Source organism: Marmota flaviventris, chromosome 10, assembly GCF_047511675.1.
Source record: "Marmota flaviventris isolate mMarFla1 chromosome 10, mMarFla1.hap1, whole genome shotgun sequence".
Lineage (NCBI taxonomy): Eukaryota > Metazoa > Chordata > Mammalia > Rodentia > Sciuridae > Marmota > Marmota flaviventris.
Genome location: NC_092507.1, coordinates 3,799,758 through 3,822,521, shown reverse-complemented (window position 1 = coordinate 3,822,521; position 22,764 = coordinate 3,799,758). Strand labels below are relative to the sequence as shown.

At 58.4% G+C, this 22,764-nt stretch overlaps 1 protein-coding gene across 4 annotated transcripts in view; it reads left to right on the top strand.

The window, feature by feature from the left end:
• Acot7 (acyl-CoA thioesterase 7) overlaps window positions 1-22,764 on the top strand; it is an 84,264-nt gene that overhangs the window by 24,230 nt on the left and 37,270 nt on the right. For all 4 annotated transcript variants that reach the window (XM_027947739.2, XM_027947742.2, XM_027947741.2 and 1 more), the window contains exons 2-6: window positions 831-948; window positions 10,657-10,813; window positions 14,992-15,083; window positions 20,680-20,794; window positions 22,567-22,653. In XM_027947739.2, the coding sequence (XP_027803540.2) occupies window positions 831-948; window positions 10,657-10,813; window positions 14,992-15,083; window positions 20,680-20,794; window positions 22,567-22,653 (569 nt within the window). The remainder of the gene's footprint in view (window positions 1-830; window positions 949-10,656; window positions 10,814-14,991; window positions 15,084-20,679; window positions 20,795-22,566; window positions 22,654-22,764) is intronic.

Here is a 22,764-nt window from a genome sequence, read left to right as displayed (position 1 = left end):
GTGCTGGTCTGAGGGCGGGGATGCTGGACCCCCAGGCACGTGCCCTCTGCCCGTCACCTGACTCTGGGCTTGAAGATGGATTCATTAGCCCTGCAGTTTCCTGGGAATGCGCCAGGCCCTGCTAGGGTTGCCTGTGGTAGGACTGTCACACTGGCTCCTTGGGATTCTGGCCATTTAGTGGCACTTCTATGCTGAGAGTGTACACAGCGAGGATAGTGGAAGCTGCAGCTCTGAGCTGGCCTGGACCCCACGTGGACTGGGAGGGCTCCCTACCACGTGGACAGAGAGGGCCAGAGGTCCCCTGTTGACGGGTCCCAGGGGGCTTGAAGCTGTGACTTGTGTCCAGTTCTCAGGTCAGTCATGGCTGCCCAGAGGCTCTGGGACTCCTGACCGAAGCGGTGGTCCCTGAATTAGCTTTTGGGGTCACTGTCTGTGTCCTGGACGCCTGGCACTCTGGGGATGCCAGCAGTTGAGCTGTTGCCTGCTTCGTGGCTTTGCTGATGCTGCTTTACAGCCCCACCTGTGTGCTGCCCCGCTCAGCAGTGGCGCTGCCCGCGTTGTCTCGTGTGGTTCATCTTCCACAGTCGGGTGGGCAGGGCCTCTGTGATGCCCAGTTTGCAGGGCAGGGTTCTCCTCACAGGCTGGTGCCGTGGCTCTAGAAGGGAGAGGACTGTGGAGCCCCTTCCGTGGCCTGTCAGGTTGGCACTCGCTCTGACGAGCACAGCACATGGGGAGACCCTAGACCTACAGAGTTCTCCTCCTTCCTTGGGGAGCCATTGAGCCCTGTGGGGGCCTCCTCCACTCACCCCATTTCTTCTCTCCCGTCCCAGGATCATGCGGCCAGATGATGCCAATGTGGCTGGCAATGTCCACGGCGGAACCATCCTGAAGATGATCGAGGAGGCGGGCGCCATCATCAGCACCCGGCACTGCAACAGCCAGAACGGGGTAGGCACGGGCCGGACCTGGCCAGCCTGGTCAGGCACGAGCTTCTGCACCCCAGAAGCCACGCCAGTGAGGGTCAGGGAAGGCGTTTGCATGGGACCCGGGTCTGAAGCCTTCCTTTCCTTGCCCCACAGGCCTGGCGGCTCCTGGGGGCTGCAGCCCAGCAGCCCTGGGTAGGACCTTGGAATGGTGTTTGGTTGTGGAAAGGCTGAGAGGAGCTGGCAGGCACCGAGAGGCTGTTTTCAGTCAAACTTTTTTGTCACTATGAGCAAAACACCCGATAAGTGCAACTTAGAGGAGGAAGTTTTTTGGGGACTCCTGGTTTCAGGGGCCTCAGTCCATGGGCGGCCGGCTCCACTGCCCTGGGCCCACTGCGAGGCACACGTCATGGTCGCAGGGCCCCCAAAGGGACGCTGTTCCCCTCCTGGCAGCAGGAAGCATAGAGAGAGAGCCTGGGAGGGAGAAGGGTGGGGGAGGAGCTGCAGGGAAGGTGCAGGGGTCCAGGGCAGCCCGTGACCCTCCTCCCCTAGCCCGCCCCACCTGCCTGCAGGCCTGGTCAGGACAGCCTGGTGGGGTCCCTCGTACTCTGGTCACTTCACCTCTGAACGTTCCTGCGTTAGTGGAGGAGCTCCGGGGGACGGCAGGTCCTCTCACCATCCTGCCCAGTTACGGGTCCCGGGAGCCGTGTCTCGAGTCCCATTGGCTCACTTCTGGTCTGAAGCAGAGCAGGCCTCTGTGGGGTGTGGTCTGTCCTGATGGCCGAGAGCCGAGACGACTGGGATAGACAGCCGGTGACCAATGCTGTGGCTCTCTGGGCCTCAGCCACTTCCTGTTGCTCTGAAGCCCAACAGGTCTACACAGCGGGGCCTGATGGGCCCACCCTCTGCCCACCCCTGCAGCTGCACAGTGAGAGGCAGTGTGTGGCCAGGGTGGGGTGGGCAGGGTCTGTGGCTAGTCATCTGCCATGCCTGGAGAGACAGAGAGCAAGGGAGGACACACTGTCCTGCTGCAGCTGCTGCATCTTGGGGCCAGGCAGAGAGGTGGCACCGCGGGGGACCCATGGCTGTGTGCTCTGGGCCATGTGAGCCCCCCTGCTGGGCTTCCTGGGCAGAGGGGGAGAAACCACAGGACCCCTCCAGGCGCTGCAGTGGGCACGAGCTCAGTCTGCTCCACCAGGGGGCTGAGAGGAAGTGGGGTCAGAGGCTGGGGACCCATGGGGGTGCCACTAGTTCTCTGGGAACAGGTGGGCACAGTGGAAGAGGGACATGTGGGCTGAGCCATCACCTGCCGTCTGCGGGTGGCACGCTCTGTACGGGTTGGCTGGGGCGTCTTTGGGGTTGGCTGGGGCGTCTTTGCGTTGAGCAGGCCTGTGGTGCCCTTGTTTTGAGGGAATGTGCACACTTTGTGTCACCCTGTGGGGATTCTTGAATATTTCAAAGTTTTCATTATTTTATCTGTTCTGGTGATCTGTGGTCAGTGATCGGTGGTCTTTTTTTTTCTCTTTTGAGTGGGAGCGGTGCTGGGGATGGAACCCGAGGCTCACTCATGCCAGGCAAGTGCTCCACCGTTGAGCCACACCCTGGTCCTGATCTTTTTTTTTTTAGTACTGGGGATTGAACCCAGGAGTGCTTAACTGCCGCAGTCTGGCTGGGCACAAAATAACCAAGCTGCCACACCGTCCACGGCACCTCTTACCTCTTACCGGTTTCACGCCCTCTTGAACTCTCTCTTCAAAGTTCTTTTCAGCTTTCCCTTAGGGTACTTGTTGACTATGGTCTTGCGCCAGTATTTAGCCTTAGATGGAGTTTACCACCCGCTTTGGGCTGCATTCCCAAGGAACTCCGGGAAGACTGCCCGTGGCAGCAGGATCAGCCCTAATCCTGGAGCCACCCTATTCCCAGCAGGATCCGCCCTAATCCTGGAGCCGCCCTAATCCTGGAGCCGCCCTAATCCCAGAGCAGGGTCACCTTTCAACCATTCCCTCTAGCAAAATGCCAGGCGTCATTCCAACTAAACTGTGGCTCTCAACACTTAACCACTGAGCCACATCCCCAGTCCTTTTTTAGGCTTTTCATATATTTTACATCCCTTGGTGAGACAGGCTTTCAACCTCACTAAGTTGCTGAGGCTGGCCTTGAATTTGTGATCCTCCTGCCTCAGCCTCCCAAGGCACTGAGATTACAGGCAGGCACCACCACGCCCGGCCTGATCAGTGAACTTTGGTGTCACTGTCCAGTTGTTTGGGGTGCCATGAGCTGCACCTCTCTAAGTGGTGTAAGTGGGTAAACTTCATCATGAATGTGCGTGTGCTGACTGTTCCACCAGCGGTCTCCCTGTTCTTGGGCTTTCCTGCTCCTTGATACATAATGATGCTGAAATCAGAGCAGCTGGTAACTCCGCAGTGGCCTCTGCAAGTTCACCTGAAAGGAAGACTCACACGTCTCCCTTCAAATCGAGCTAGAAACGGCTACGGTGGGAGTGGACGGCGTGATGAGTGGACGGCGTGGGGAGCTGCCCAGACAGCCGAGGGCTGGGGAGCTCTGCAGGCGGAGGACGCTCTGGGAGGGGTGCTGAAAGCCACCTGTCAGGTGTTGGCTGTCACCGGGGCAGACACCTGAGAAGAACATCTTAGAGGAGGACAGGTTTGTCTTGGCTCAGGAGACTGGCTCAGTTGCCTTGGGCTTGAGGTGAGATAGTCACCATGAGGTGACCTCATGGTGACTGGAGGGTGTGGCATGGGGGACTGTTAAGCCCAAGGCAGCCAGGGAGGATCCAAGGGCAAGACACACCCCTCAGAGGCACATCCCCCACCTCTTCCAACCAGGCTTCCCCTCCTGAAGTTTCTGTCACTTCCCAACAGCAGCACTGGCTGCAGGCCCAGCTGTTGACTCATGCCCTCTGGCACCTCTTAGACCCAAACCTTCACAAGCCTGATTGCTGATCTGGAGAACGTCTCAGTGGTCTGGACAGAAGATCAAACCAGCCACAGCGTTCCCTTGAGCCAGGTGTAGCCAGAGCCAGGCCCCCACTCTCCCTCCTGGGGGACCGAGAGGTGAGGCAGCTGCAGGAGAAACGGCCGAGGCTGCGGAGGTCGCTCCTGAGGCTTCACCAGTCCCGGTGCAGGTGACGCAGCAAGGGCGGTGAAGCAGCTCAGAGTTGTCCCCAGGATCCATCTGGGACGGCTGATGGAGCCGCTGCACCAGCAGCAGATTTCCAGTGTAGACGGAGCAGCCTTCTGTGGAAGCAGGTGCTGCCCAGGACTTTGATGGCTACGGAGAAGTCAGCGCCTGAGCAGGTCGTCAAAGGACAGCTGACTCCTTGTTAGGGGCAAAGGCAGCTGGTGACTTCAAGGGGAAGGTGAAGCCCGTTGGGGCCTTCCGAATGACACAGCTCTGCTGCCTGTGCTCCATAAAGGGAATGGCCAAGGCTGTGACGTCCCTGTTGTCACGTGGCTTGCTGAGCACGTCCACCGTGGAGCCCGCTGCCTGAGAGTCCTTTCCAAGCGTTACTGCTCGCTGACAGCGCACTGGTCTCCTAGGGGCTCTAGGGAGATGCTCCGCGAGATTGATGTCCTTTCATGCCTGCCAACAGCCTCACTGTGCAGCTCCCGATCAGGAGTGACGTAGATCCTAGGTCTGATTATCACAGAGACACATTTCCTAAGGCCGTGGCTGCCATCAGTAGCGCAGAGCGCTTGCCCAGCCTGCGTGAGGCCCAGCACTGCACACAGCAAAGTACACTAAACAGTGTCCCTCTGATGGATCTGGGCAAAGTCAACAGGACGCCTCTGGAAAGGACCCGCCATTCAAGATGACATTAAGAGCATTTGGTACTCAGGGAGGAGATCAGAACACCAGCACTTCACCAGAGTCTGGACGGGGTTGATCCAGCGCTTGTGGCCCACTCAAGGGCTTCCGGATTCCAGTGGAGGAGGAGCTGCAGGTGCGGTGGGAACAGCAGGGGGACTGGAAGTGGGGCCTGACTGCTGCCATCTCAAGGGACAAGGAGCTGCCTCTTACAGATGAGCTACGAGAGCGCTGTCTGGAGATGGAGTCCACTGAGGGTGCAGGGAACGCTGCTGAGATGACGACAGAGGCTTGAGAATGTCACATAAACTAAGTTGAGGAGTGGCCGCAGGGATTCAGAGGATTGACTGTGACTGTGGGTATGGTGCTGTCAGCAGCGTCCCCTGCAGAGACCTTGGAGCGAAGTCAGTTGATGTGGTGAACTTCTGTCTTCTTTTAAGAAACTGGTGGGCTGCAGCCCAGTGGGAGAGCACAGCACATTGTGGGCGGGAACTGGGGTTCCATCCCTAGGACCACCCAAAAAACAAAGAAAGAAACCACCGAAGCCTCTCCAGCCACTGACCAGTCTGAGTCAGAAATGACAGGCAAGAGCCTTCACCAGCAGAGATTCTGGCTTGCTCAAGATGCAGATGATCATTAGCACTTTTGAGCATTGAAGTTTGTGTGTGGTGCTGGGGATGGAACCCCGGGCTGCTCGTGTGCTGGGCAGGTGCTCTACCCCTGAGCTGCAGCCCCCAGCCCCACGATAAAGTAACTTTCAGTAAGGTGTGTACGTTGCTATTAAGACACGATGCTGTCACACCTTGGTAGGTACAACGTAGGGCAAGTAGCTTCTTGTCGTGTCGCTTGCTTGATTTCCTTGGGCAGTGCTCTGGGACTGTCCTTGCCTCACCTCCACCTGTGCCTGGATGGGCAGGCCTGGAAGCCACAGACGGCTCTCCCGCCTCTCCACTGCCTCTCCTGGTGGAAGCTGTGAAGGACCTCTCTGCCGTCCCTTTTGAAGACCACTAACCTCATTCACGAGGGCTCCCCCCTCATGACCTATTCCCTTCCCCAAAGCCCCACTTCCTAAAACATGAGTTTCAACACATGAATTTTGGGGAACACGGACATTGTGACCGTAGTACGCACATTCAGCCCTCAGTGGTGGGCCCTGTTTTCCAGTTGGAGAAGCCAAAGCCCGCGTGCACAGAACGTGCCAGGCCAGGGCGCTGTGGACAGGTGGACGTGGGGGCCTGGCATGGTGGAGGAGGCTGGCCCACCTGGTCAGTTGGCTTTGTGCTATCCAGGGGGGTCAGGAGAAGCTGGGCTGCCACCAGGCCACATCAGAGCACCCCCTGGTGGCTGCAGGAGGATGGGCCTGCAGGAGGCCAGGAAGGAGTGGGCCAAGGCCCTGGTAGACCTTCAAGAGAAAGACAGTCCCAGGCAGGCCTGGCAAGAGCGGGTGACATGAGGAAGGAAGAGCCCCCAGGACTGGGGCATGGCGGGGCTCAGGAGACAAGGGGCACCCATGCAGCTGAGTAGAAACCACGTGGTCAGCAGTGTTGGCAGAGCTGGGAGAGCTTCCGCTCAGTGATCCTCGGGATGGCTGGAGATGTGGTGGCCTTGCTGTTCTTGTCATCCCTGTTGCACAGATGAGGAAACTGAGCCTGGGGAGAGGTGGAGGCCACCCCAGGGGTCGGATAGGTCTGGGCCATGAGTCCAGGCCTGGAACTCTGCTTGGAGCCCCTGTTCCTCTAGGCCTGCAGTGTGGAGGGACAGTCCAGACACCTTGGCTGGGCGAAGCCTCTGGGCAGGTGGACCCCAGAATAACGGTTTAGAGGTTCCAGGCTCAGGAGGGGTTTCACTTCCAGGCAGCCCCAGCACCTCTAGTTGCAAGTGGCTGAAGGCTGACAACTGGGGAACTTCACTAGGCCCTGGTGGTGGCCCCCAGCCTGCGACTCATACCACAGCGCCAGTCTCTGGACCTCAGTGTACCCCAGGCTTACTTCTCTTGCAGTGTCCTCTCCTGGTGAATGACCTTGCAAACCCTCATGACTCAGGTCAAAACCTGGGGTCTCCCTTGACACCTCTTTTCTTCTCACACTCGTGACACTCCGAGGCAGCACATCTTTCTGGCTTATCTTCCGGGTGCAACCTGATCTGAGCACTGGCCAGCTCCAAGTCACCTCCTCTCTGAGCCTCCCTTGCCTGGTCCACCTGGTGTGAGCCTCCCGATAGGTCACCCCAGCAGTCCCTGCCCACCTCCCACCTCATCTGTGCTCCAACAGTCGCCAGAGTCCTTTACATGTGGAATCAGTGGACACCGCTGCAGGGCAGCTCCCTTCTCTCGGAGTCAAGCCCAAGTCCCTGTCTGGCCCCAGCTCTGGGACCTCATCTCTTGCTGCTCTCCCTGCCTCACGGCCTTTGCTCTGGCTCTTCTCCCTGCCTGAGGCCCTCTTCCCCAGGTACTCCCAGTCCCTTCCCTCTGCTGTCTGCGGTCTCTGTGCAACCCAGCACGCAGCCTTGCCTCCCCAGGACCTGGCCCCCTGCGAGGGCAGTGGTGTGTGTCCTAGTTCCCACAGGGTGCTTGGCCCAGAGGGCTGAGGCCGGCGCTGGATGCTGTGGGCTTCTGGAAGGTGTCTGCAGAGAGTGTGTCTAAGGAGCCCTCGTGATGTGCCTCTGCCCACCTGTGCCTGACCTTCCTCACCCTACGTGACTGTTCCTGCCAGTCAGCTGAGAGGCTTTGTTCTTAATCCTGTTTTCCTGGTGAGGACACTGAGGCCTAGAGAAGTCCTATGCCTTTCCAGAGGGCACAGAACCGCCCTTCTGAGCTGCCCTCAGCCACAGGGGCGGGGGCAGGTAAGACAAATGGTGGTGGTGCAGGAGCTAGCCCTGGGTGCGGACCTGGTACCGTGCAGCCAGGGTGGCCGCTGTCCCTCCGGGGCCTTTCATAAGCACTGCGTTTCCCCACTCAGAACCTGTGCAGCAGCCCGGTGGTACCGTTTATTAACTGTGCCTGTGAAGAGGCTGAGACTGCCCGACATCCCCGAGCTACTAGGCAGCAGAGCTGGCCCTTGAACCCAGCTCAGTCTCTGAAGCTACTGTCTTGCTGCAGCCCTGGGGCAGATCGGGAATCCTGTCCATAGCTCCCCAGTGACAGAATGACACTAATTGGCTTCTGGGGTACATTGGAGGGCATTGATGGGGCAGATGCTGATGAGACTGCTCATGATCCTCCCCGAGGTGCCACTGCCCTCGCCTGCAGGCTCCGTGCTGAGTGTGAATGTTCCCAGGCCACATGTTGATTTCTGGGTCTACCGGTCGGTGGCAGTCTGGACTGGGTCCCGCACCCTGCTAGGTCCTGGGAGACAGCCACTCAGTCATATCAGAGCTGCCCTGGGTACGACTTCTGCCACTTGCACCCATCAGATGCAGTCACAGCAGCCCAAGTGCTGAATAGCACAGCTGCCTTCCCCCAGGGTTTCGCCAGGAGCGAGGCCGCAGCAAGGCTCCTGCGGCTGTGGAGCAGCTCCCTGCCCTTCTTCAGTGTTTTAAGTCCAGAGAGCAAGACTCAAGGTTCATAGGTGGCCTCCCAACAGGGAAGGAAGGGCAGGCACCAGGTGTCCCCACACCGGCCTGGTGGTAGCTGTGTGGAAGGCTCATGGGGGTCCAACCCTAGGAACAGCGCAGAGGAACTCTGGATTTTCCTCCTGCCACTAGTCACTCCATCTTGCAGCACTGCCTGGAGGACCAGCCTGAGCAGAGCGGCAGCCTTTGCTCCTCCTCGGCCCCGCTCGGGAGCCCTGGCCCTGCTCCCTGGAGTCCCCCCATCTCCCTGCCGACCCCTGGTCATTTGGGTCTCAGCATCTCCTTGTCTGATGTCTTCTCCCCACTACATCCCCGTGGGGTCTCCTGAGCCTCTACCCGACAGGACTTACGTGGTATTGACTTGATGACCACCCTGCCCTGGAGCCCAGATGCTCCGACTCGCCCCTGCAGGCCTGCAGAGGGCAGTGGCTGGCTCTGTACCCATCGCTGATGGAGTCTGCAGCCCACCCGTGTTCTGGAGTGCAGAAGGCTGCAGTGTCTGCCGGTCGACCACAAGTGCAGAGCGGGAGGTGCCAGGCCCCGGTCCCCAAGATGTGCATGTCTTGCGCGTGTGAGCAAGTCTGTACCATGACTTAACTTGAGCACTCCCGGTAACGGCTGCTTGCTTCGTCCAGCTTTCTGGTCTGCCAGCAGAGCTTGGGCTGTTAGTGGTGCTCCCAGACCCAGAGGTGGTGCCGACCTGTGCGGCTCCGTGCAGCCCTTGTCCTTCCAGCTTCCTGCCAGAGGGTGGTGCCATATCCACGCAGATGTTCCAGGCCAAGTCTGATTCCTGCCGCCGCCGCTGAAGCATGCGGGGCTGTGGGTGGGGCAGGCGCCCTGCAGTCAGTGGGGAAGCCGCTCTCCCCGGCCAGCTTGGTTTTAGGACTTCATCCAGGTGCCCCTGTTTTCTGCACAGCCCCAGTTGCCTGCTGACAGCTGTCCCGCCAGGTTTATGGTTCAGCAACACAGAGTTGCCTGGGAGAGGGTTATATTCAGGGTTCCCTGACTGCTTCCAGGGAGGCACGTTCTGACTTGTGGTGGGCCCTGGAACCGTGGTTCTCAGCCGCGCATCGTGCCACGGGTGGGGGCAGGCAGCTGGTGACTAGGTTGTGGCCCACACAGCAGGGCTTGGACTGCCTGCACCTGCTCACCTGTGACCATGGGCAGCTTGCCTGAGGTGTCAGCCTTGGAAAAGGGTGCAGTGACGATCGCCGTTGTCCCTACCCCTCCTGCCAGTAGCATCCTGAGGAAGACGGCAGTTTCCAGCAGAAAGTCCTGCAGTGCTGAGGAACCCCGGGAAAATGAGGCCCACGATGCCAGCTCCCACACAGACTCTCGTTCCGCCAGCATCGGTGAACAGGAGTCGGCCTTTAGTTCCAGTGAGGAAGTGTGTGGCACCGGAGGCTGGGGGATCACTGCTGGCCTTTTGAAAAAGACTCTGGGAATGTCTATCCAAATCTTGGTCCGCTGGACCCAGAAGATAATGGCAGCACAGAAAATCTTTAGGTGAAAGGAGCCCGCCATGGCATCGTTTAGCCTGGGGAGTGACTCAGGCCGTCCCTGAACTCTGGCAGCAGAGATCCCACTGTTTGGCCATTACAGATAGTTTTGCAGCGGGGTACCATGGACAGGGTTAGGGAGCCTGTTGGGTTCTGCTATGGGCTGAAGGTTTGTGTCCCCCAAAGCTCTCATGAATGAGGTCAGTGTCCTTGGAATAAAACTGCCTGAATAGACCGTGACGTATACCCATGGGACCCCACTCAAGGCAGTTGAAGAAAGAGGCGCATGGGCTCAGAGACCCATCTTGTGGTGTAGAGGTGCATCTGTCAATGTAGGCTCCTCAGGACTCCTAGGTGGCTGGGGACAGGTGGCAACGCGTACCCTTTCATTCCTTCTGAATTTGAATTATGAGAATGGGCTGCCTCTTTGAAAAAATAAAATCTAAATGAGATAAAAGTAGTCACTGCAAAGAGCTGCCACGACAGGGACAGATTGTCCATCCCCTGTTGAGTGTGAAAGCAGACATCTAGTTTCCCCCAGAGGCTTAGACGGAAGGCGTGGAACGGGAGCCGGCACAGCCAGCGAGGCCCTCTTCTTAGGAAGATCCCAGGTCTCCCAGGAGCATGTCTGCTTTGTGTTACCAAGTGATGTGCCTTTAGGATAGAAAGTTTAGATGTCACTGGCGATCGCCTGACCCGAGATGTGGCCAGCGGCTGCTCTGGGTGGCTCTCCCGGGGTCCTGTGCCTCTAGCACCTTGAGCTGCTTTACAGTCATGTGGGCTGTGGGGTGCATCCCCAGGGCGGGCTGGCTGACGGGCTGTCTCTGTCTCTGCAGGAGCGCTGTGTGGCTGCCCTGGCCCGTGTGGAGCGCACTGACTTTCTGTCTCCCATGTGCATTGGGGAGGTGGCGCACGTCAGCGCGGAGATCACCTACACCTCCAAGCACTCAGTGGAGGTCCAGGTCAACGTGATGTCTGAGAACATCCTCACAGGTAACTCGCAGCGCTCCTCGCCGTGCCACCTTGGGTGGGAATGTAGACGCCTCAGCAGTGGCCACGATGGCTCAGGAGGCCGGCTGCTTTCCCTAATGACCCCCAAGTCCCATGTCCTGTCATACAGATGGGGGCCCAGACCACGCAGCCAGAGCAGGACGTAACCCTGGTCCCCTGCCTTCCCGTGGCCAGCTTGTCTGGACTGGGCACGGGAGTGGTCTGGGGGCCATTATCTGCCCGTGTCCTACTTGCCCTTCTGGATGGAGGACGCTGCCTGCCCCTGGGAGGGTCAGGCCAGCCTGGGTGGAAATCTGGCCTAGTGAGGAGCTTGTGGGTTGAACCTTTCTCTGCCTCAGGTTCGGCAGAGCCTTCTCTGTGGCCTTGGTAACCATGGAAACCCCTTTCCTCTTCCTCTTGCCCTCAGGAGAGCAAGGCTCCTCACACGCTCACGCTTCTTATAACCAGTTAGTGGTGGAGAGGGCGCCTTTTCATCCCCGCTAGCCTGCGTGCTAGCCCTGCGTGTTCTGTGGCCACCTCGAGGCCCCTGAGGGTGGGAGGCCCTACCCCTGTTACTTGGCAGCGGAGGCCCTGCAGATTGCTGGTGCAGGGTTGTCTCGGGCTCCAGTCTCCTTCCTTTAAGGTCCAGGAGTGCCATCCGCCTGTAAGCCCAGTGGCTCGGGAAGCTGAGGCAGGAGGATCGCGAGTTCAAAGCCAGCCTACGCAACAGTGAGGTCCTAAGCAACTCAGTGAGACCCTGTCTCTAGATAAATACAAAAATAGGGCTGGGATGTGGCTTAGCGATCGAGTGCCCCTGAGTTCAGTCCCCCGAACCAAAAAAAAAGAGGTCCAGGAGCAATGACCTCAGCAGGGCTAGTGATTGGAACAGGTTGCGTCAACCCAGTGACGGCACGGGGAAGGGCTCAGCAGAGCCAGCCCTGGGGAGGAGGACCGTCCTCGTTCTGCCCCACTCCCCAGTTAGAGCCCAGCATGCTGGCCTCGGAGGGACCCTTGGGTGCTAGTTTCAGGCTGTGGCACAGGGCCAGGCCAGGTGCAGGGTGGGGCCCCTCTGCCCGGTGGGCGGCCGGCCCTTCCTCTCCTGGGCCTGTCCTGCAGAGGGGGAGACGACCACCCTCACCTTTGCCTCCCGGTCCTCCTACTCCTCGTGGGTGGTTGTGGCCCTCTCCGGCTTCAGAAATGGAGGGCAGGGCAGGGCAGGGCAGGGCAGGGCTGTCTCAGAAGCCTCAGAAGCACAGCCCTGGGCCCAGTGAACAGGACGGTACCTATTTGGGATGGGGAGAGGCAGGTTAGGACTGTCCCCAGCCGAGAATGGTCCTGCTCCAGGTCAGTGGTGCTGAGGCTGCAGCTCTGCCCTGGGTCACAACTCCCAGCAGCTCTGCTGGCTCAGGACACAGAGCACCCAAGGGACATGTCCTTAAGGATCCCTTGTGTTTCAGGGTGAGAGTGGACAGAGGGGCAGGAGGCTCTGGCCAAGAGCCCACATTGGTGGGTTCAGCCCAGCCCTCTGCCCCCCCGCCCTGTAGGAATACTTCTCCGCAGGGTCCCTTCCCTGGTGTCCCCAGCATCCTGCCCCTGGGCTTCTCCTGCTCTGAGGCATGGGCACTGCTGGAGAGTTTTCTTCAGACAAAAAAAGGGGCTTGGAGGAAGCCAGCCACACTTGGCAGCTTTCTGGATGGGGCCATGACCTTGGGTTCTCCCTCCCAGGCTCACCCCTTCCCTGGGGCACAGGACTGGGGCAGTGTGGCCTTGGAGCCCAGAGGGGCTTGGCTTCTCTCCACATCTTGGCCATCCTGCTCCAGGGCCCTGCGGCAGTACTGGACGCCCACTCCTGTTCTGTGACCACGGGGCCCCTCCCTTCATCTCCAGGTCTCTCCACCTGTGGACCCCAAGGGGGTCTCTCTAGTTCCTCCAGGCCTTTCTCTCTGTCCTTAGATGTCTTTTTTTGCCCACGTGTCCACTGGAAGGTAAGCCCGTGAGAACTCTGTACACACGTGGCACATGGTGGTACTTCCTGGCTGAATGGGCCAGTGACCCTGAGGGATGTGGACGTGGGGGCCAGGGGACGGGGACGCACGTTGGCACCTGGAAAGGCTGACGCGCTGCTGGCCTGACCTTCTATGGCCCTCTCCTCACCCAGGAGGCAGGACCCCGTGCTCCAGCCCCTCGCAGGCCAGGCACAGCCCCCAGACCTCGGCCTTGAGACCCCGCTCACTCCAGCACCTGTCCAGGTATTAAGCCAACAGGGACTTGATGGCTGCAGGTTGCTCCAGAGAGTGGCGGGGGCTCTTAAGGCTCAGGAAGACATGTTTTCAACGCTCTGGATCTGGCCGTGGCTCTGTTATATGGTGGCAAACGTACAATTAATGTATTTTCTGTGGTGTTCATTTAGGTTTATCAGGCCACTCAGGTTTCCATGGCAACCAGCTCAGCAGGCTGGCTCTGGCGCGTCCAACAGGAAATCTTTATTCCCAAAAGCAGGTTGTCAGATTCACTCTCAGTCAAAGCGTGGTGGAAATATTTTCCCACAGCATTGGCTGTGGTTCCCAGCCTGGGAAGCGGTTGTCCCCGTGGTGGGGGTGTGCAGGGTGCGCTGGGGATGGCGATGGCGATGGCGATGGCGGAGTTTGGAGCCGGGCTGGCCTCTTTCGTTGAGACCCCTGGGGCTTGGCTTGGGCCTCGCTGGAGTGTTGGAAGCCCGGGTTCCTGCTGGGGAGGCCCGTCAGAGGGCAGGGGCAGGCTGCGCTTCTCCCCGGCCCTGCTGCCCACCCTCGCTCTGGAGTCCTGCGCCACACCGGATCTTGCCTCCCCGTGTTGCAGCACCTCCTTTTTACTCCTTGTTTTGTGGCGCTGGGGGTTGGACCCAGGGCTGCAGGCACGCCAGGCAGGCTTTCCCTCTGAGTTGCACTCCGGCCAGGAGCTAGCTACCTTGGGTGTTTTTTTAAAGTTATATATATATTTTAGTTGTAGACGGACACAATATCTTTGTTTATTTAGGTATTTATTTTTATGTGGTGCTAAGGATCCAACCCAGGGCCTCACACTGAGTGTGAAGTGCCCCACCACTGAGCCACAGTTCCCACCCCAGGGGCCTCTTTTTTAAAGGCATCCTTACAAATCCCGTGATTAACTGGGACCTGGGAAGCCTGGGTTTGCACTCAGTCACCAAGTTGCCATGTGACCCTGGCTAAACTGCTTAACAGCTTGGGGTTTCTTGTATAAATGAGGGATGTGGACCAGTGGTCTCCGAACTCTTGGCACCAGCAGGCCAGGAGCCATGGTGCTCAGCTCAGCCAGGCTGCCTGCCCTGGGGGCCCATGGCTGGCCTCAGTGCCCCAAGGGAGTGCACAGCCCACAGCCATGATGAGGCACTGGGGAGCTCTGGATTGGGGCTTTGGGTTGGCCAGCAGCAAGTGCCAGGGTCTGTGTGCAGGAGAAGGTTGAGGGAGTCCTGGGGGCAGCATCAAGGTGAGCTGCCTGCCCCTCCCTGGGGCGCTTGGCCTGGGTGCAGCCTGTCTTCCAAGCCTTGCCTCGTGTCTGCGTAGGCCGCCTGACTTTCTGGGTTCCTCTGCTGGCAGGAGTCTCAGCATGTCGAGACAGGTGGACAGTGTTCAGAAGATGCAGCTTATTCAGGCATTGAGACTTTGAGCTCCTCAGGGGACTTTGACACCTCATGTCAGCAGTGTGTCCTGGTGGGGATGAGAGCCAGCAAGTGAGTCAGCCCAGCCTGGCTCCTCCGCCACCCTGCTGGTGAAGGGAGGGGTCCACCTGCACCCGGCAGGTCCTTCCTCTGCCTGGGAGGCCCCTGGAGGCTTCTGACAAGTTTGTAATCAGACGGTCCCTCTGTCAAAACACCAGTGTGACTCTGTGTTAGAAAGCAGCCTCTGGAGAGGGAGACTCCCGTGGTGGGCAGCATGGGGAGGGGCTGAGGCTCTGGGCTTCTAGCAACAGTGCTGTGCCCTGTGCAGCCGCTGTGCATGGCTTGTGGGTCTCTGGTCCATGCTGCATGATGGCATGACCCAGGCCAGGAGGCAGAGAAAGACCTTGTGGGCTGGGGCCAGAGGAGATGGCACTGTGGCTCTGTGGTGTCCAGGGCTGGTGGCAGCCCCTGCCCATGCATCCCACTTCTCAGGGCGTCACTCACGTAATTTTCTTCTCTTAAGGTACCAAAAAGCTGACCAATAAGGCTACGCTGTGGTACGTGCCCCTGTCGCTGAAGAATGTGGACAAGGTCCTGGAGGTGCCTCCTGTCGTGGTAGGTGGCCCCTCACTTGTCTCAGGAGGCGTGCAGAGGCGAGGCCCTTGTGTGATGGTGGGAGGCCCCTTCAGCTGAGAGGCGTGGGGGAGCAGCACCCGGGCCCTGGGCCTGAGGGATGCCAGGCTCTTACTCTGAGGCAGTGGCGTGGGAGGAGGCCAGGGCGTGGGTGTTGGTGTGTTTCCCCTCATGCTTGGAACGTGAGTGCCAGTTGCCCAGAACCCGTAGGACCTTTGTGCCACACTTGCTACCAGGGAGGAGGCCGACAACAGGGACCGGAGGAGCTGTGTGTCCCGCCAAGAGCCAGGACCTGCGGGCTGCGTTTCAGGACCCGCAGAGCTGGTTTTCCGCTTGGTTCCTCATGCAGAGGGCACCACGACTCAAATCCCTCTTGGGAGCCCTGCTCTCTCCCCTCTGCCACTGCGGTGTCGGCCTACCCTGTGGTTCCGCTGAGCAGGGAAGCTCCGGAGCAGCACGGCCATCGTGTGCATTCCCGGGCCACCCAGGAGGCTGGCGGGGTGCACCTCACCATGGAGAACCGTCGGAGACAGACACTTGGGAAGGGATTTTCACCCACTCCCTCGCTGTCCCCCCTCACCACCTCCTGGACTCTGAATCTGCTAGAACTGTGGTCACCTGTGACTAATAACTCTGAGGCTTAACCTATGAAGGTCTTAGGCCCGTTTGCTGCCCTCAGGAAGAGGCCGAGACCCTCAGGCTCAGCAGTGTCTGCTCGGCCACAAACTTCTTTCTTTCTTTTTTATTTATTATTATTATTTTTTTTTTTTTGTGGTGCTAGGGATTGAACCCAGGGTCTTGTGCATGCAAGGCAAGCACTCTACCAACTGAGCTATAGCCCCAGCCCCATACTTTGTTCTGCAGTGGAGATTTATATGGAATCCACTTTTAGAAATGATAAATTGAGGGCTGGGGCCGTGGCTCAGTGGCAGAGCTCTTGCCTAGCATGTGTGAGGCACTGGGTTTGATTCTCAGCACCACATATCAATAAATAAGGTAAAGGTCCATCAAAAATTAAAAAAAAAAAATATTTAAAAAGAAATGGTAAACTGAGTGGGGGGGGGGCATGGTGGTATATATCTGTAATCCCAGTGACCCAGGAGGCTGAGGCAGGGGGATGGCAAATTGGAGGTCAGCCTCAACAGCTTAGCAAGACGCTATCTCAGGATACAGTGAAGAGGGCTGGGGGTGTAGCTCAGTGGTGGAGCACTTGCCCAGCACACACCAGGCCCTGGGCCTCCCCAGTGCTGCAGACCAACACAGAGCGGCCAGCTGAGAACCAGACTGTCTGGAGTCGTGCCTGCTCCTTTGCCCACAGACCCCTCAGAGAAGCCAACTGCTCTTGACACTACCCCCTGTTCCTTTCTCAGTGCCCTTTGCTCTGTGGGTCCCACAGGTGGGGTCTTCCCCAGGGGAGAGCCCTGCCCAGCTTTCAGTCTGGCCCTGGGTCCCCAGAGCTGAGAGGGATAGCTCCCTGTGGCCACTGTGGATGGAAGGCCATGGGGACACCCTGAGCCTGGCTTCCTGACACCTCTTGCTGCCCCTGCTCTATCTGACTGGGCCCCTGTGAAGCTGGTCAAGGCCTGGGTGTGGCATTTTTCAGGTGAGGGTAGCCAGCTGCTGGGTCCAGCTTCATGGTAGGCAACATTTCTCAAAAACGCCTGCTGGGCGCGGTGGCCAGCTTGGGAGGCTGAGGCAGGAGGATCCCAAGTTCAAGGACAGCTTCAACAATTTAACTAGGTCCTAATCAACTTAGTGAGACCCTGTCTCAAAAAATAGAAAGGTCTGGCATGTGGCTCAGTGGTTAAGTACCCTTTGGTCCAATCCCTGGTACCAAAAATTTAAAAATAATAAATAACAACAATAAACCAGCTTAACAACAGAAGACCCCATTCATGTTTCCTGGGAAGGGCAGGTAGGCCTTGCCTGGGTCAGTTGGCACTTACATGGTGAGAACAGAGGACAGCACCTCCAGGTTCTGGCTGTAGTGACCCTCCATCCCCCGCCAAATACCATGTGAGCAGAGTGACCACGGGTCCCTGTGAGCTGTGGAGGCAGGCAGCCCCTTGCAGCCTCCCTGTGTGTGTGTCCTGGGGCTACTGTGACCAAGTGCCAGAGGCCGAATGACTTCAAGGAGGTGGACTGGGATGCTGCTCAGTACTAATGGTGCTTGCTGGGCACGTGCCCGGGCCTGGGTTCAATCCCCCAGGGCTGCGCAAACAACAAAACCCCTAAGTATAGATGAGAAAAAAGAAATTTATTATTCCCTCTCAGTTCCAAAGGCCTAGAGCCCCAAGTCCAGGTGCAGCCAGGGCGGCCTCCCTCCATGTCCTGCCGCCTCCATCCTCTGGCGGCTGCAGGGCTCCTGCCTCCACCTGCTCCCCCCAATGTGTCTTCACATGGCTTTCCTAGAAGGACACCAGTTGTGGAATTTAGGTCCTGTCCCTCTGCGTGTGACTTCTTAATTACATCCACTGAAACCCTTTTCCCAAAGTGTCCGCGTTTTGAGGCTGTAGGTCAGATGTGAGGGACACTGTTCAGCCCAGTGTGCTGCCCTCCCCCACCCTCCCTGGGTGGCTCTCCTCCCCCTGCTCTAGGCTGGGTCGCACGTGGCAGGGAGGCTGGCTGGCGTGGGCCCACAGGCAGCTCCCCGGGAAGTAGCCGGAGCCCCTTCTCTCTCCCCCCGAGTGCTCGCTGGCAGGTCAGTTCCTCACTCAGGTCAGTCCCCCAGGTACATACACACATACTCACGGGCAGTTACTCACCTGGTTTAACTTTAAGATGCCGACAGGCCACACGTAGGCCTCAGCACACCTGCAGGGGACTCCTGGCCTGAGCGAGGCCGGGTTGCTGCCTTTTTGCTCATTAGGGCCACATGCTGCTGGCCAGGGGCCTGTGGCTCCCAGACTCCGTGGCTCCCGTCCCCTCCACACAGGGCCAGGGCCTCAGCACACACTTGGCCCGCGTCCCTTGCCCAGTCAGGGTGCCCCCCACGCCCTGAGGAGCCCCGTAGCTCCTTCGGTGTGGCTGATGAGGCACAAATGCCACCCTGGCCCTGGCGGAGGGGTGCGGAGGGCCTGCAGGTGGGGCTGCTGCAGCTGTAATGAGGCCCCAGAGCTGTTGACCTGTGGCCCAGCCCACAGTGGGGGCTGCCGCTGATCCGGAGCACAGGGCTGCGTGTTCTCTGGTTCTAGGAACGTGTGTGCTGGGAGCTTGGCCTCGGGGTGCCCTGCCAGGACCCTGCCACCACCCCTCACAGGTAACCTCGGGTCATGTGAGAAGCCTCCATCTCTGTATCTAAACAGACGTCCGTGTGACATGCTCACACCCACGTGCACATGTGGATGTCTTGAGCACACATGGGCCTGGCTGCTGGCTGAGGGCAGTGCCATTTAGGGTACAACTGTGTCTCCATGCTGTACCTCCTGCCCTTGCCTGGCAGTGGTGGTACCTTCCCAGTGATTGGAACACTCAGCGGCGCTCTGATGACTAAGGAACCACAGACCTGAGAGGCCGCAGTGGCCCTGGGGGCTGGACGTGATTTTCCCAAAGGTCAGACTGGCTTGTGTTAGGAGCCTGGTCTGAGAGTTCTGGCCGGGCTGCCTGCTGCTTCCTGCCGGCTTGGCCTGATGAGCCCCCCGGGGTGAGCACAGGCAGCCCTTCATTAAAATGTTCCAGTGGGGGCACTGGGGCTGGGGCTCAGCGGTAGAGCACTCTCCTAAAAAACGCATGTAAGATGCTGGGTTTGATCCTCAGCACCACAGAAAAGTAAATAAAATAAAGTTATTATGTCCCACGGCAACTAAAATAATATACGTATTAAAAAAAAGTGTTCCAGTGGTTCCCAGATTTAAAGGCAGTGGGTGTGAAGAGCATGGGCCTCTGGCCTGTGGATCAGGCCCAGGTCTGGCCCTGTCAGTTTCCCCACGTGCCCACAGAGCGCTGGTGTGTGCTGGACACGGTGAGGGTTGCTTACATTGTCAGTTGGCTCTTTAAAAACAAACCAAAAAAAAGGCTGTTTTTTTTTTTTCCTTTCTTTTTTGATGGGCCTGGGGATTGCACCCAGGGCCTTGTGCACACTAGGCGGGTGCTCTGTCACTGAGCTGCACGCCCCCCACCTCTTTGAAAGGCATTTCTGAGGACAGGTGTTCAGCCTGCGATTTTACTGGGTAGACGTGGCCCAGACTCTGCTCCTGCAGTCGTTACCTGGGATGACAGACTTCAGGAAGCGTTCTCACGGAACAGGTTGGGTTCCCCACGGCTCATTTCCTTCAAATAAACCCCTGCACTCCCTCCGTGGAGAAGGGGATGGTAACCAAGCCTGGGTGACGTTGGGACCCTCTCAGTGTTGGATCTGGGCCATTAGCAGGAACATGGAGCTGCTCACATCTGGCTTCAGAAAGGTCTCAGTGCAACTGAGATGAACTTGCTTAGAGGTCAGAGGGGCTTCAGTAGGGACAGAGGCACCCAAGGCTCAGCTGGAAATGCTGGCTGCGTGAGTAAAGGAGGAGGAGAAGGCAGGGAGGTGGTCGGCGGGGTGGTAGTCAGTGGGGAGGCTGGCCCAAGGCCCAAGGGAAGGGCCTGGCTCACAGCCCAGAGGCAGAAGGCACTGGGCGAGGTGCATGAAGGGCTGAGATTGCCTGCAGCCAGCACACAAGACCCAGGCCCTTCTGAGGGTCCTGGGGAGAGCATAGAGAGACTGTGGCATGTCCCCTCCACTGGTGGGAGCGCGGTGGCTCTGGATGCAGCAAGTGAACACAGGACAGAGAAACCCAGTGTCCTGGTGCCCAGCACAGAGCAGCCTTGGTCTGCGTGACAGACTTTATATTCACGTTCACACGTTTTTCTCTTGCAGTACTGGGGACTGGACCCTAGGGCGTTCTACCACTGAGCTACGTCCACACCCCTTTTGTTTTTTTAGTTTGAGACAGGGTCTCGCTATGTTGCCCAGGGTGGCCTGGCTAGTGGTCCTCCTGCCTCAGTCTCCTGAATTGCTGGGACTTCAGGCGTGGCCACACTTAAATTTTTAACTTCTTGGGTCAGAACCCCCATGGTCCATTAAGAGCTTTGTGTCTGTGTCAGCCCTGGGTGCCCTGCAGAGGTGCGGCCTGTCAGGGGAGAGCTGCCCAGGGTCAGGACACACAGGCCCTGAGACTTGGCTGTTTCAGTTCCAGGAATGCAGCAGGTGCCGACAGATGAGGAGCGATGAGGGTGCTCAGCGTGGTGTTATCTCAGTGGTGAAGGATGGGGAGCAGGCTGGGTGGCCAGACAGTAGACCAGTTACAGAACCACGTCACGGTGGAGCGACGTTTAGCCTCCATGTGAAGCATGACACTTCTTACATATTCACAGGAGATTCCAGGAAGGACCTGAGCCACACATGCAGCCCTGCTCCTCTCTGGGATTGGGACTGCAGGAGATTTTTACCTACTCTGTATTTGTTCCTTATCAAATATGTTATCGGGAAATACGGTAGATCCAGTTACAAAAAGCCAGATAATCCTCCCACCCCTGTCCCTGAGGCGCGAGGAAGGCCATCGTCCCCACCCAAGGCCTGACCCTCGCCTTGTTTCCCCAGTATTCCCGGCAGGAGCAGGAGGAGGAAGGCCGGAAGCGGTATGAAGCCCAGAAGCTGGAGCGCATGGAGACCAAGTGGAGGAATGGGGACATTGTCCAGCCCGTCCAGAACCCAGGTGGGACTGGGGGAGGGGTGGTATCTTTGGAAAATTAGGCGTGATGGACAATGAGTCGCTCCATAGCGGTGATATCCAAGACGGGCCTGGCCGTCTGTGGTCACTTGAGAGTGTCAGGTCCCTGTCACTTGCAAGGCCCTGGGGCACACACTGCCAGCAGTGACCCTGGGCTCCGGCTCTGCTCCTGGGAGGGAGACCAGCCGGCAGATCAGACGGGCCCTGAGGCCTAAAAGGCGGCCTGGCGGGCAGGATGTTCCTGGGAGAGGGAAGCTGGCAAGGCCCGGATGGTGTCCCCAGAAGATGAGAGCACACCCAGACCCCTGGGTCCCGAGCACAGGACCTCACGTGGGGAAAGGGCCTTGGCCAGTGGGGTTAAGTTACAGTCAAGAGGAGAACATTCTGAGTTACCCAGGTGGGCCCTGAATCTCGCCACAGGAGAGGAGACAGTGGCGGGCCCTGGTGGCACAGGCCTGTAATTCTAGCCACTCCAGAGGCTGAGGCAGGATCGCAGGTTTGAGGCCAGCCTCAGCAGCGTAGCAAGACCGAGTCTCAAATTATAAACAGAACAAAACAGGGCTGGGGATGCAGTGCCTTGGTGGAGTGCCCCTGGATTCAGTCACAGGCGTGTGGCCTGAGAGCAGCAGAGGGGAGGGGAGGAGACGGGCGGGGTGGGGCTGCATGGCATTGGGGTGCTGGATGGCCTCTCCCTGAGCAGTTTCTGGGGAGAGCTTGGGGTGGGAGCCAGACCCCAGGGGCAGAGTGGGCAGCAGGACAGCCTGCCTCTGGCTGTGAGAACCCCGAGGGCAGACCCTGGCTCGCCCCGTTCCCCGACCAGCTGGCCAGTGAAAATTAGGGTTTTCAGTGAATCAACTTTTTTACTCAAGAGTATTTTCCGCTCACTGTGCCCTGATTGTAACCCTGAGGAGTGACATTTTTTCAGAATCTATCCTCCCGCTGTATTAGTCAAAGGGAGCATTCTGAGCCCCTTACCCCACACTGGACGGAGGAGGCTCTTCCTTGCCTAGAGGGTCGCCCGGGTTCTGTGCTGGTTTTCTGTACCCCTCCTGAGGAAAGAGCATGGAGGAGTGACGTCTACCTTGATAGGACTGTATTTTGACTATTTTTTTTTAACTGTGGCTATGGTTATACATAGCAGCTGGGTTCATCCCCCAAACTCATACATGCTTGGGTGGAAACTGATTTTAGTTCATGGTCCCTTTTGACTTTTTTCTGCTAGTAGAGCCCCTTACAGATATTTCAGTAGCAGCATTGAGTGACTGAAGCTCCGTCAAGGCACTTGCCACTCTTGGAGTCGTTTTGGTGACAGCCATGCCTGGTGGAGGACAGGAGGGTGGGAGGGCTGGCCTGGCAGATGGGACTGCGTCTTCCTGGGCCAGTCCAGGGACTGGGGCTGGCAAAGTAGATTATGGACGATACGCTTGGTGCTTTTTATAAAATTGGAAATGAAGTATGACTGATTACATCCCAGTGGAGGGCCACGTGCCACCCAGGGACCTTACAGCCAAGAGGGAGGGCCATGTGGGGCGTTGCCATCCCCAGAGAATATTTTGTGAGCCCCTGGTCCTGGAGAGCCTTCCCTTCAGCAGATGTGGCCTGTTGGGGACCACAGTTCCCTTTGGAGAAATCCTATTTAGGTTGACACAGTTGGACACCTTTATGACCCACAAATGTCATTGGGCAGCTGCAGAATCGCTGTCCTGGGCCGAGGGGGTTGGTCCACCTACAGTTCCTCTCTCTCTTTGCTGTTCCAGAGCCCAACACCGTGAGCTACAGCCAGTCCAGCCTGATCCACTTGGTGGGGCCTTCGGATTGCACCCTGCACGGCTTCGTGCATGGAGGTAGGGTGAGGTCACTCTGGTTGCACCCCTTTTCCCTGTCGCTGCCCCCATGCGTCCCCTGGGCAGCCGGGCTGCTGTCTGACCCAGTTGAGGCTCTTGTGTTTAGTGAAC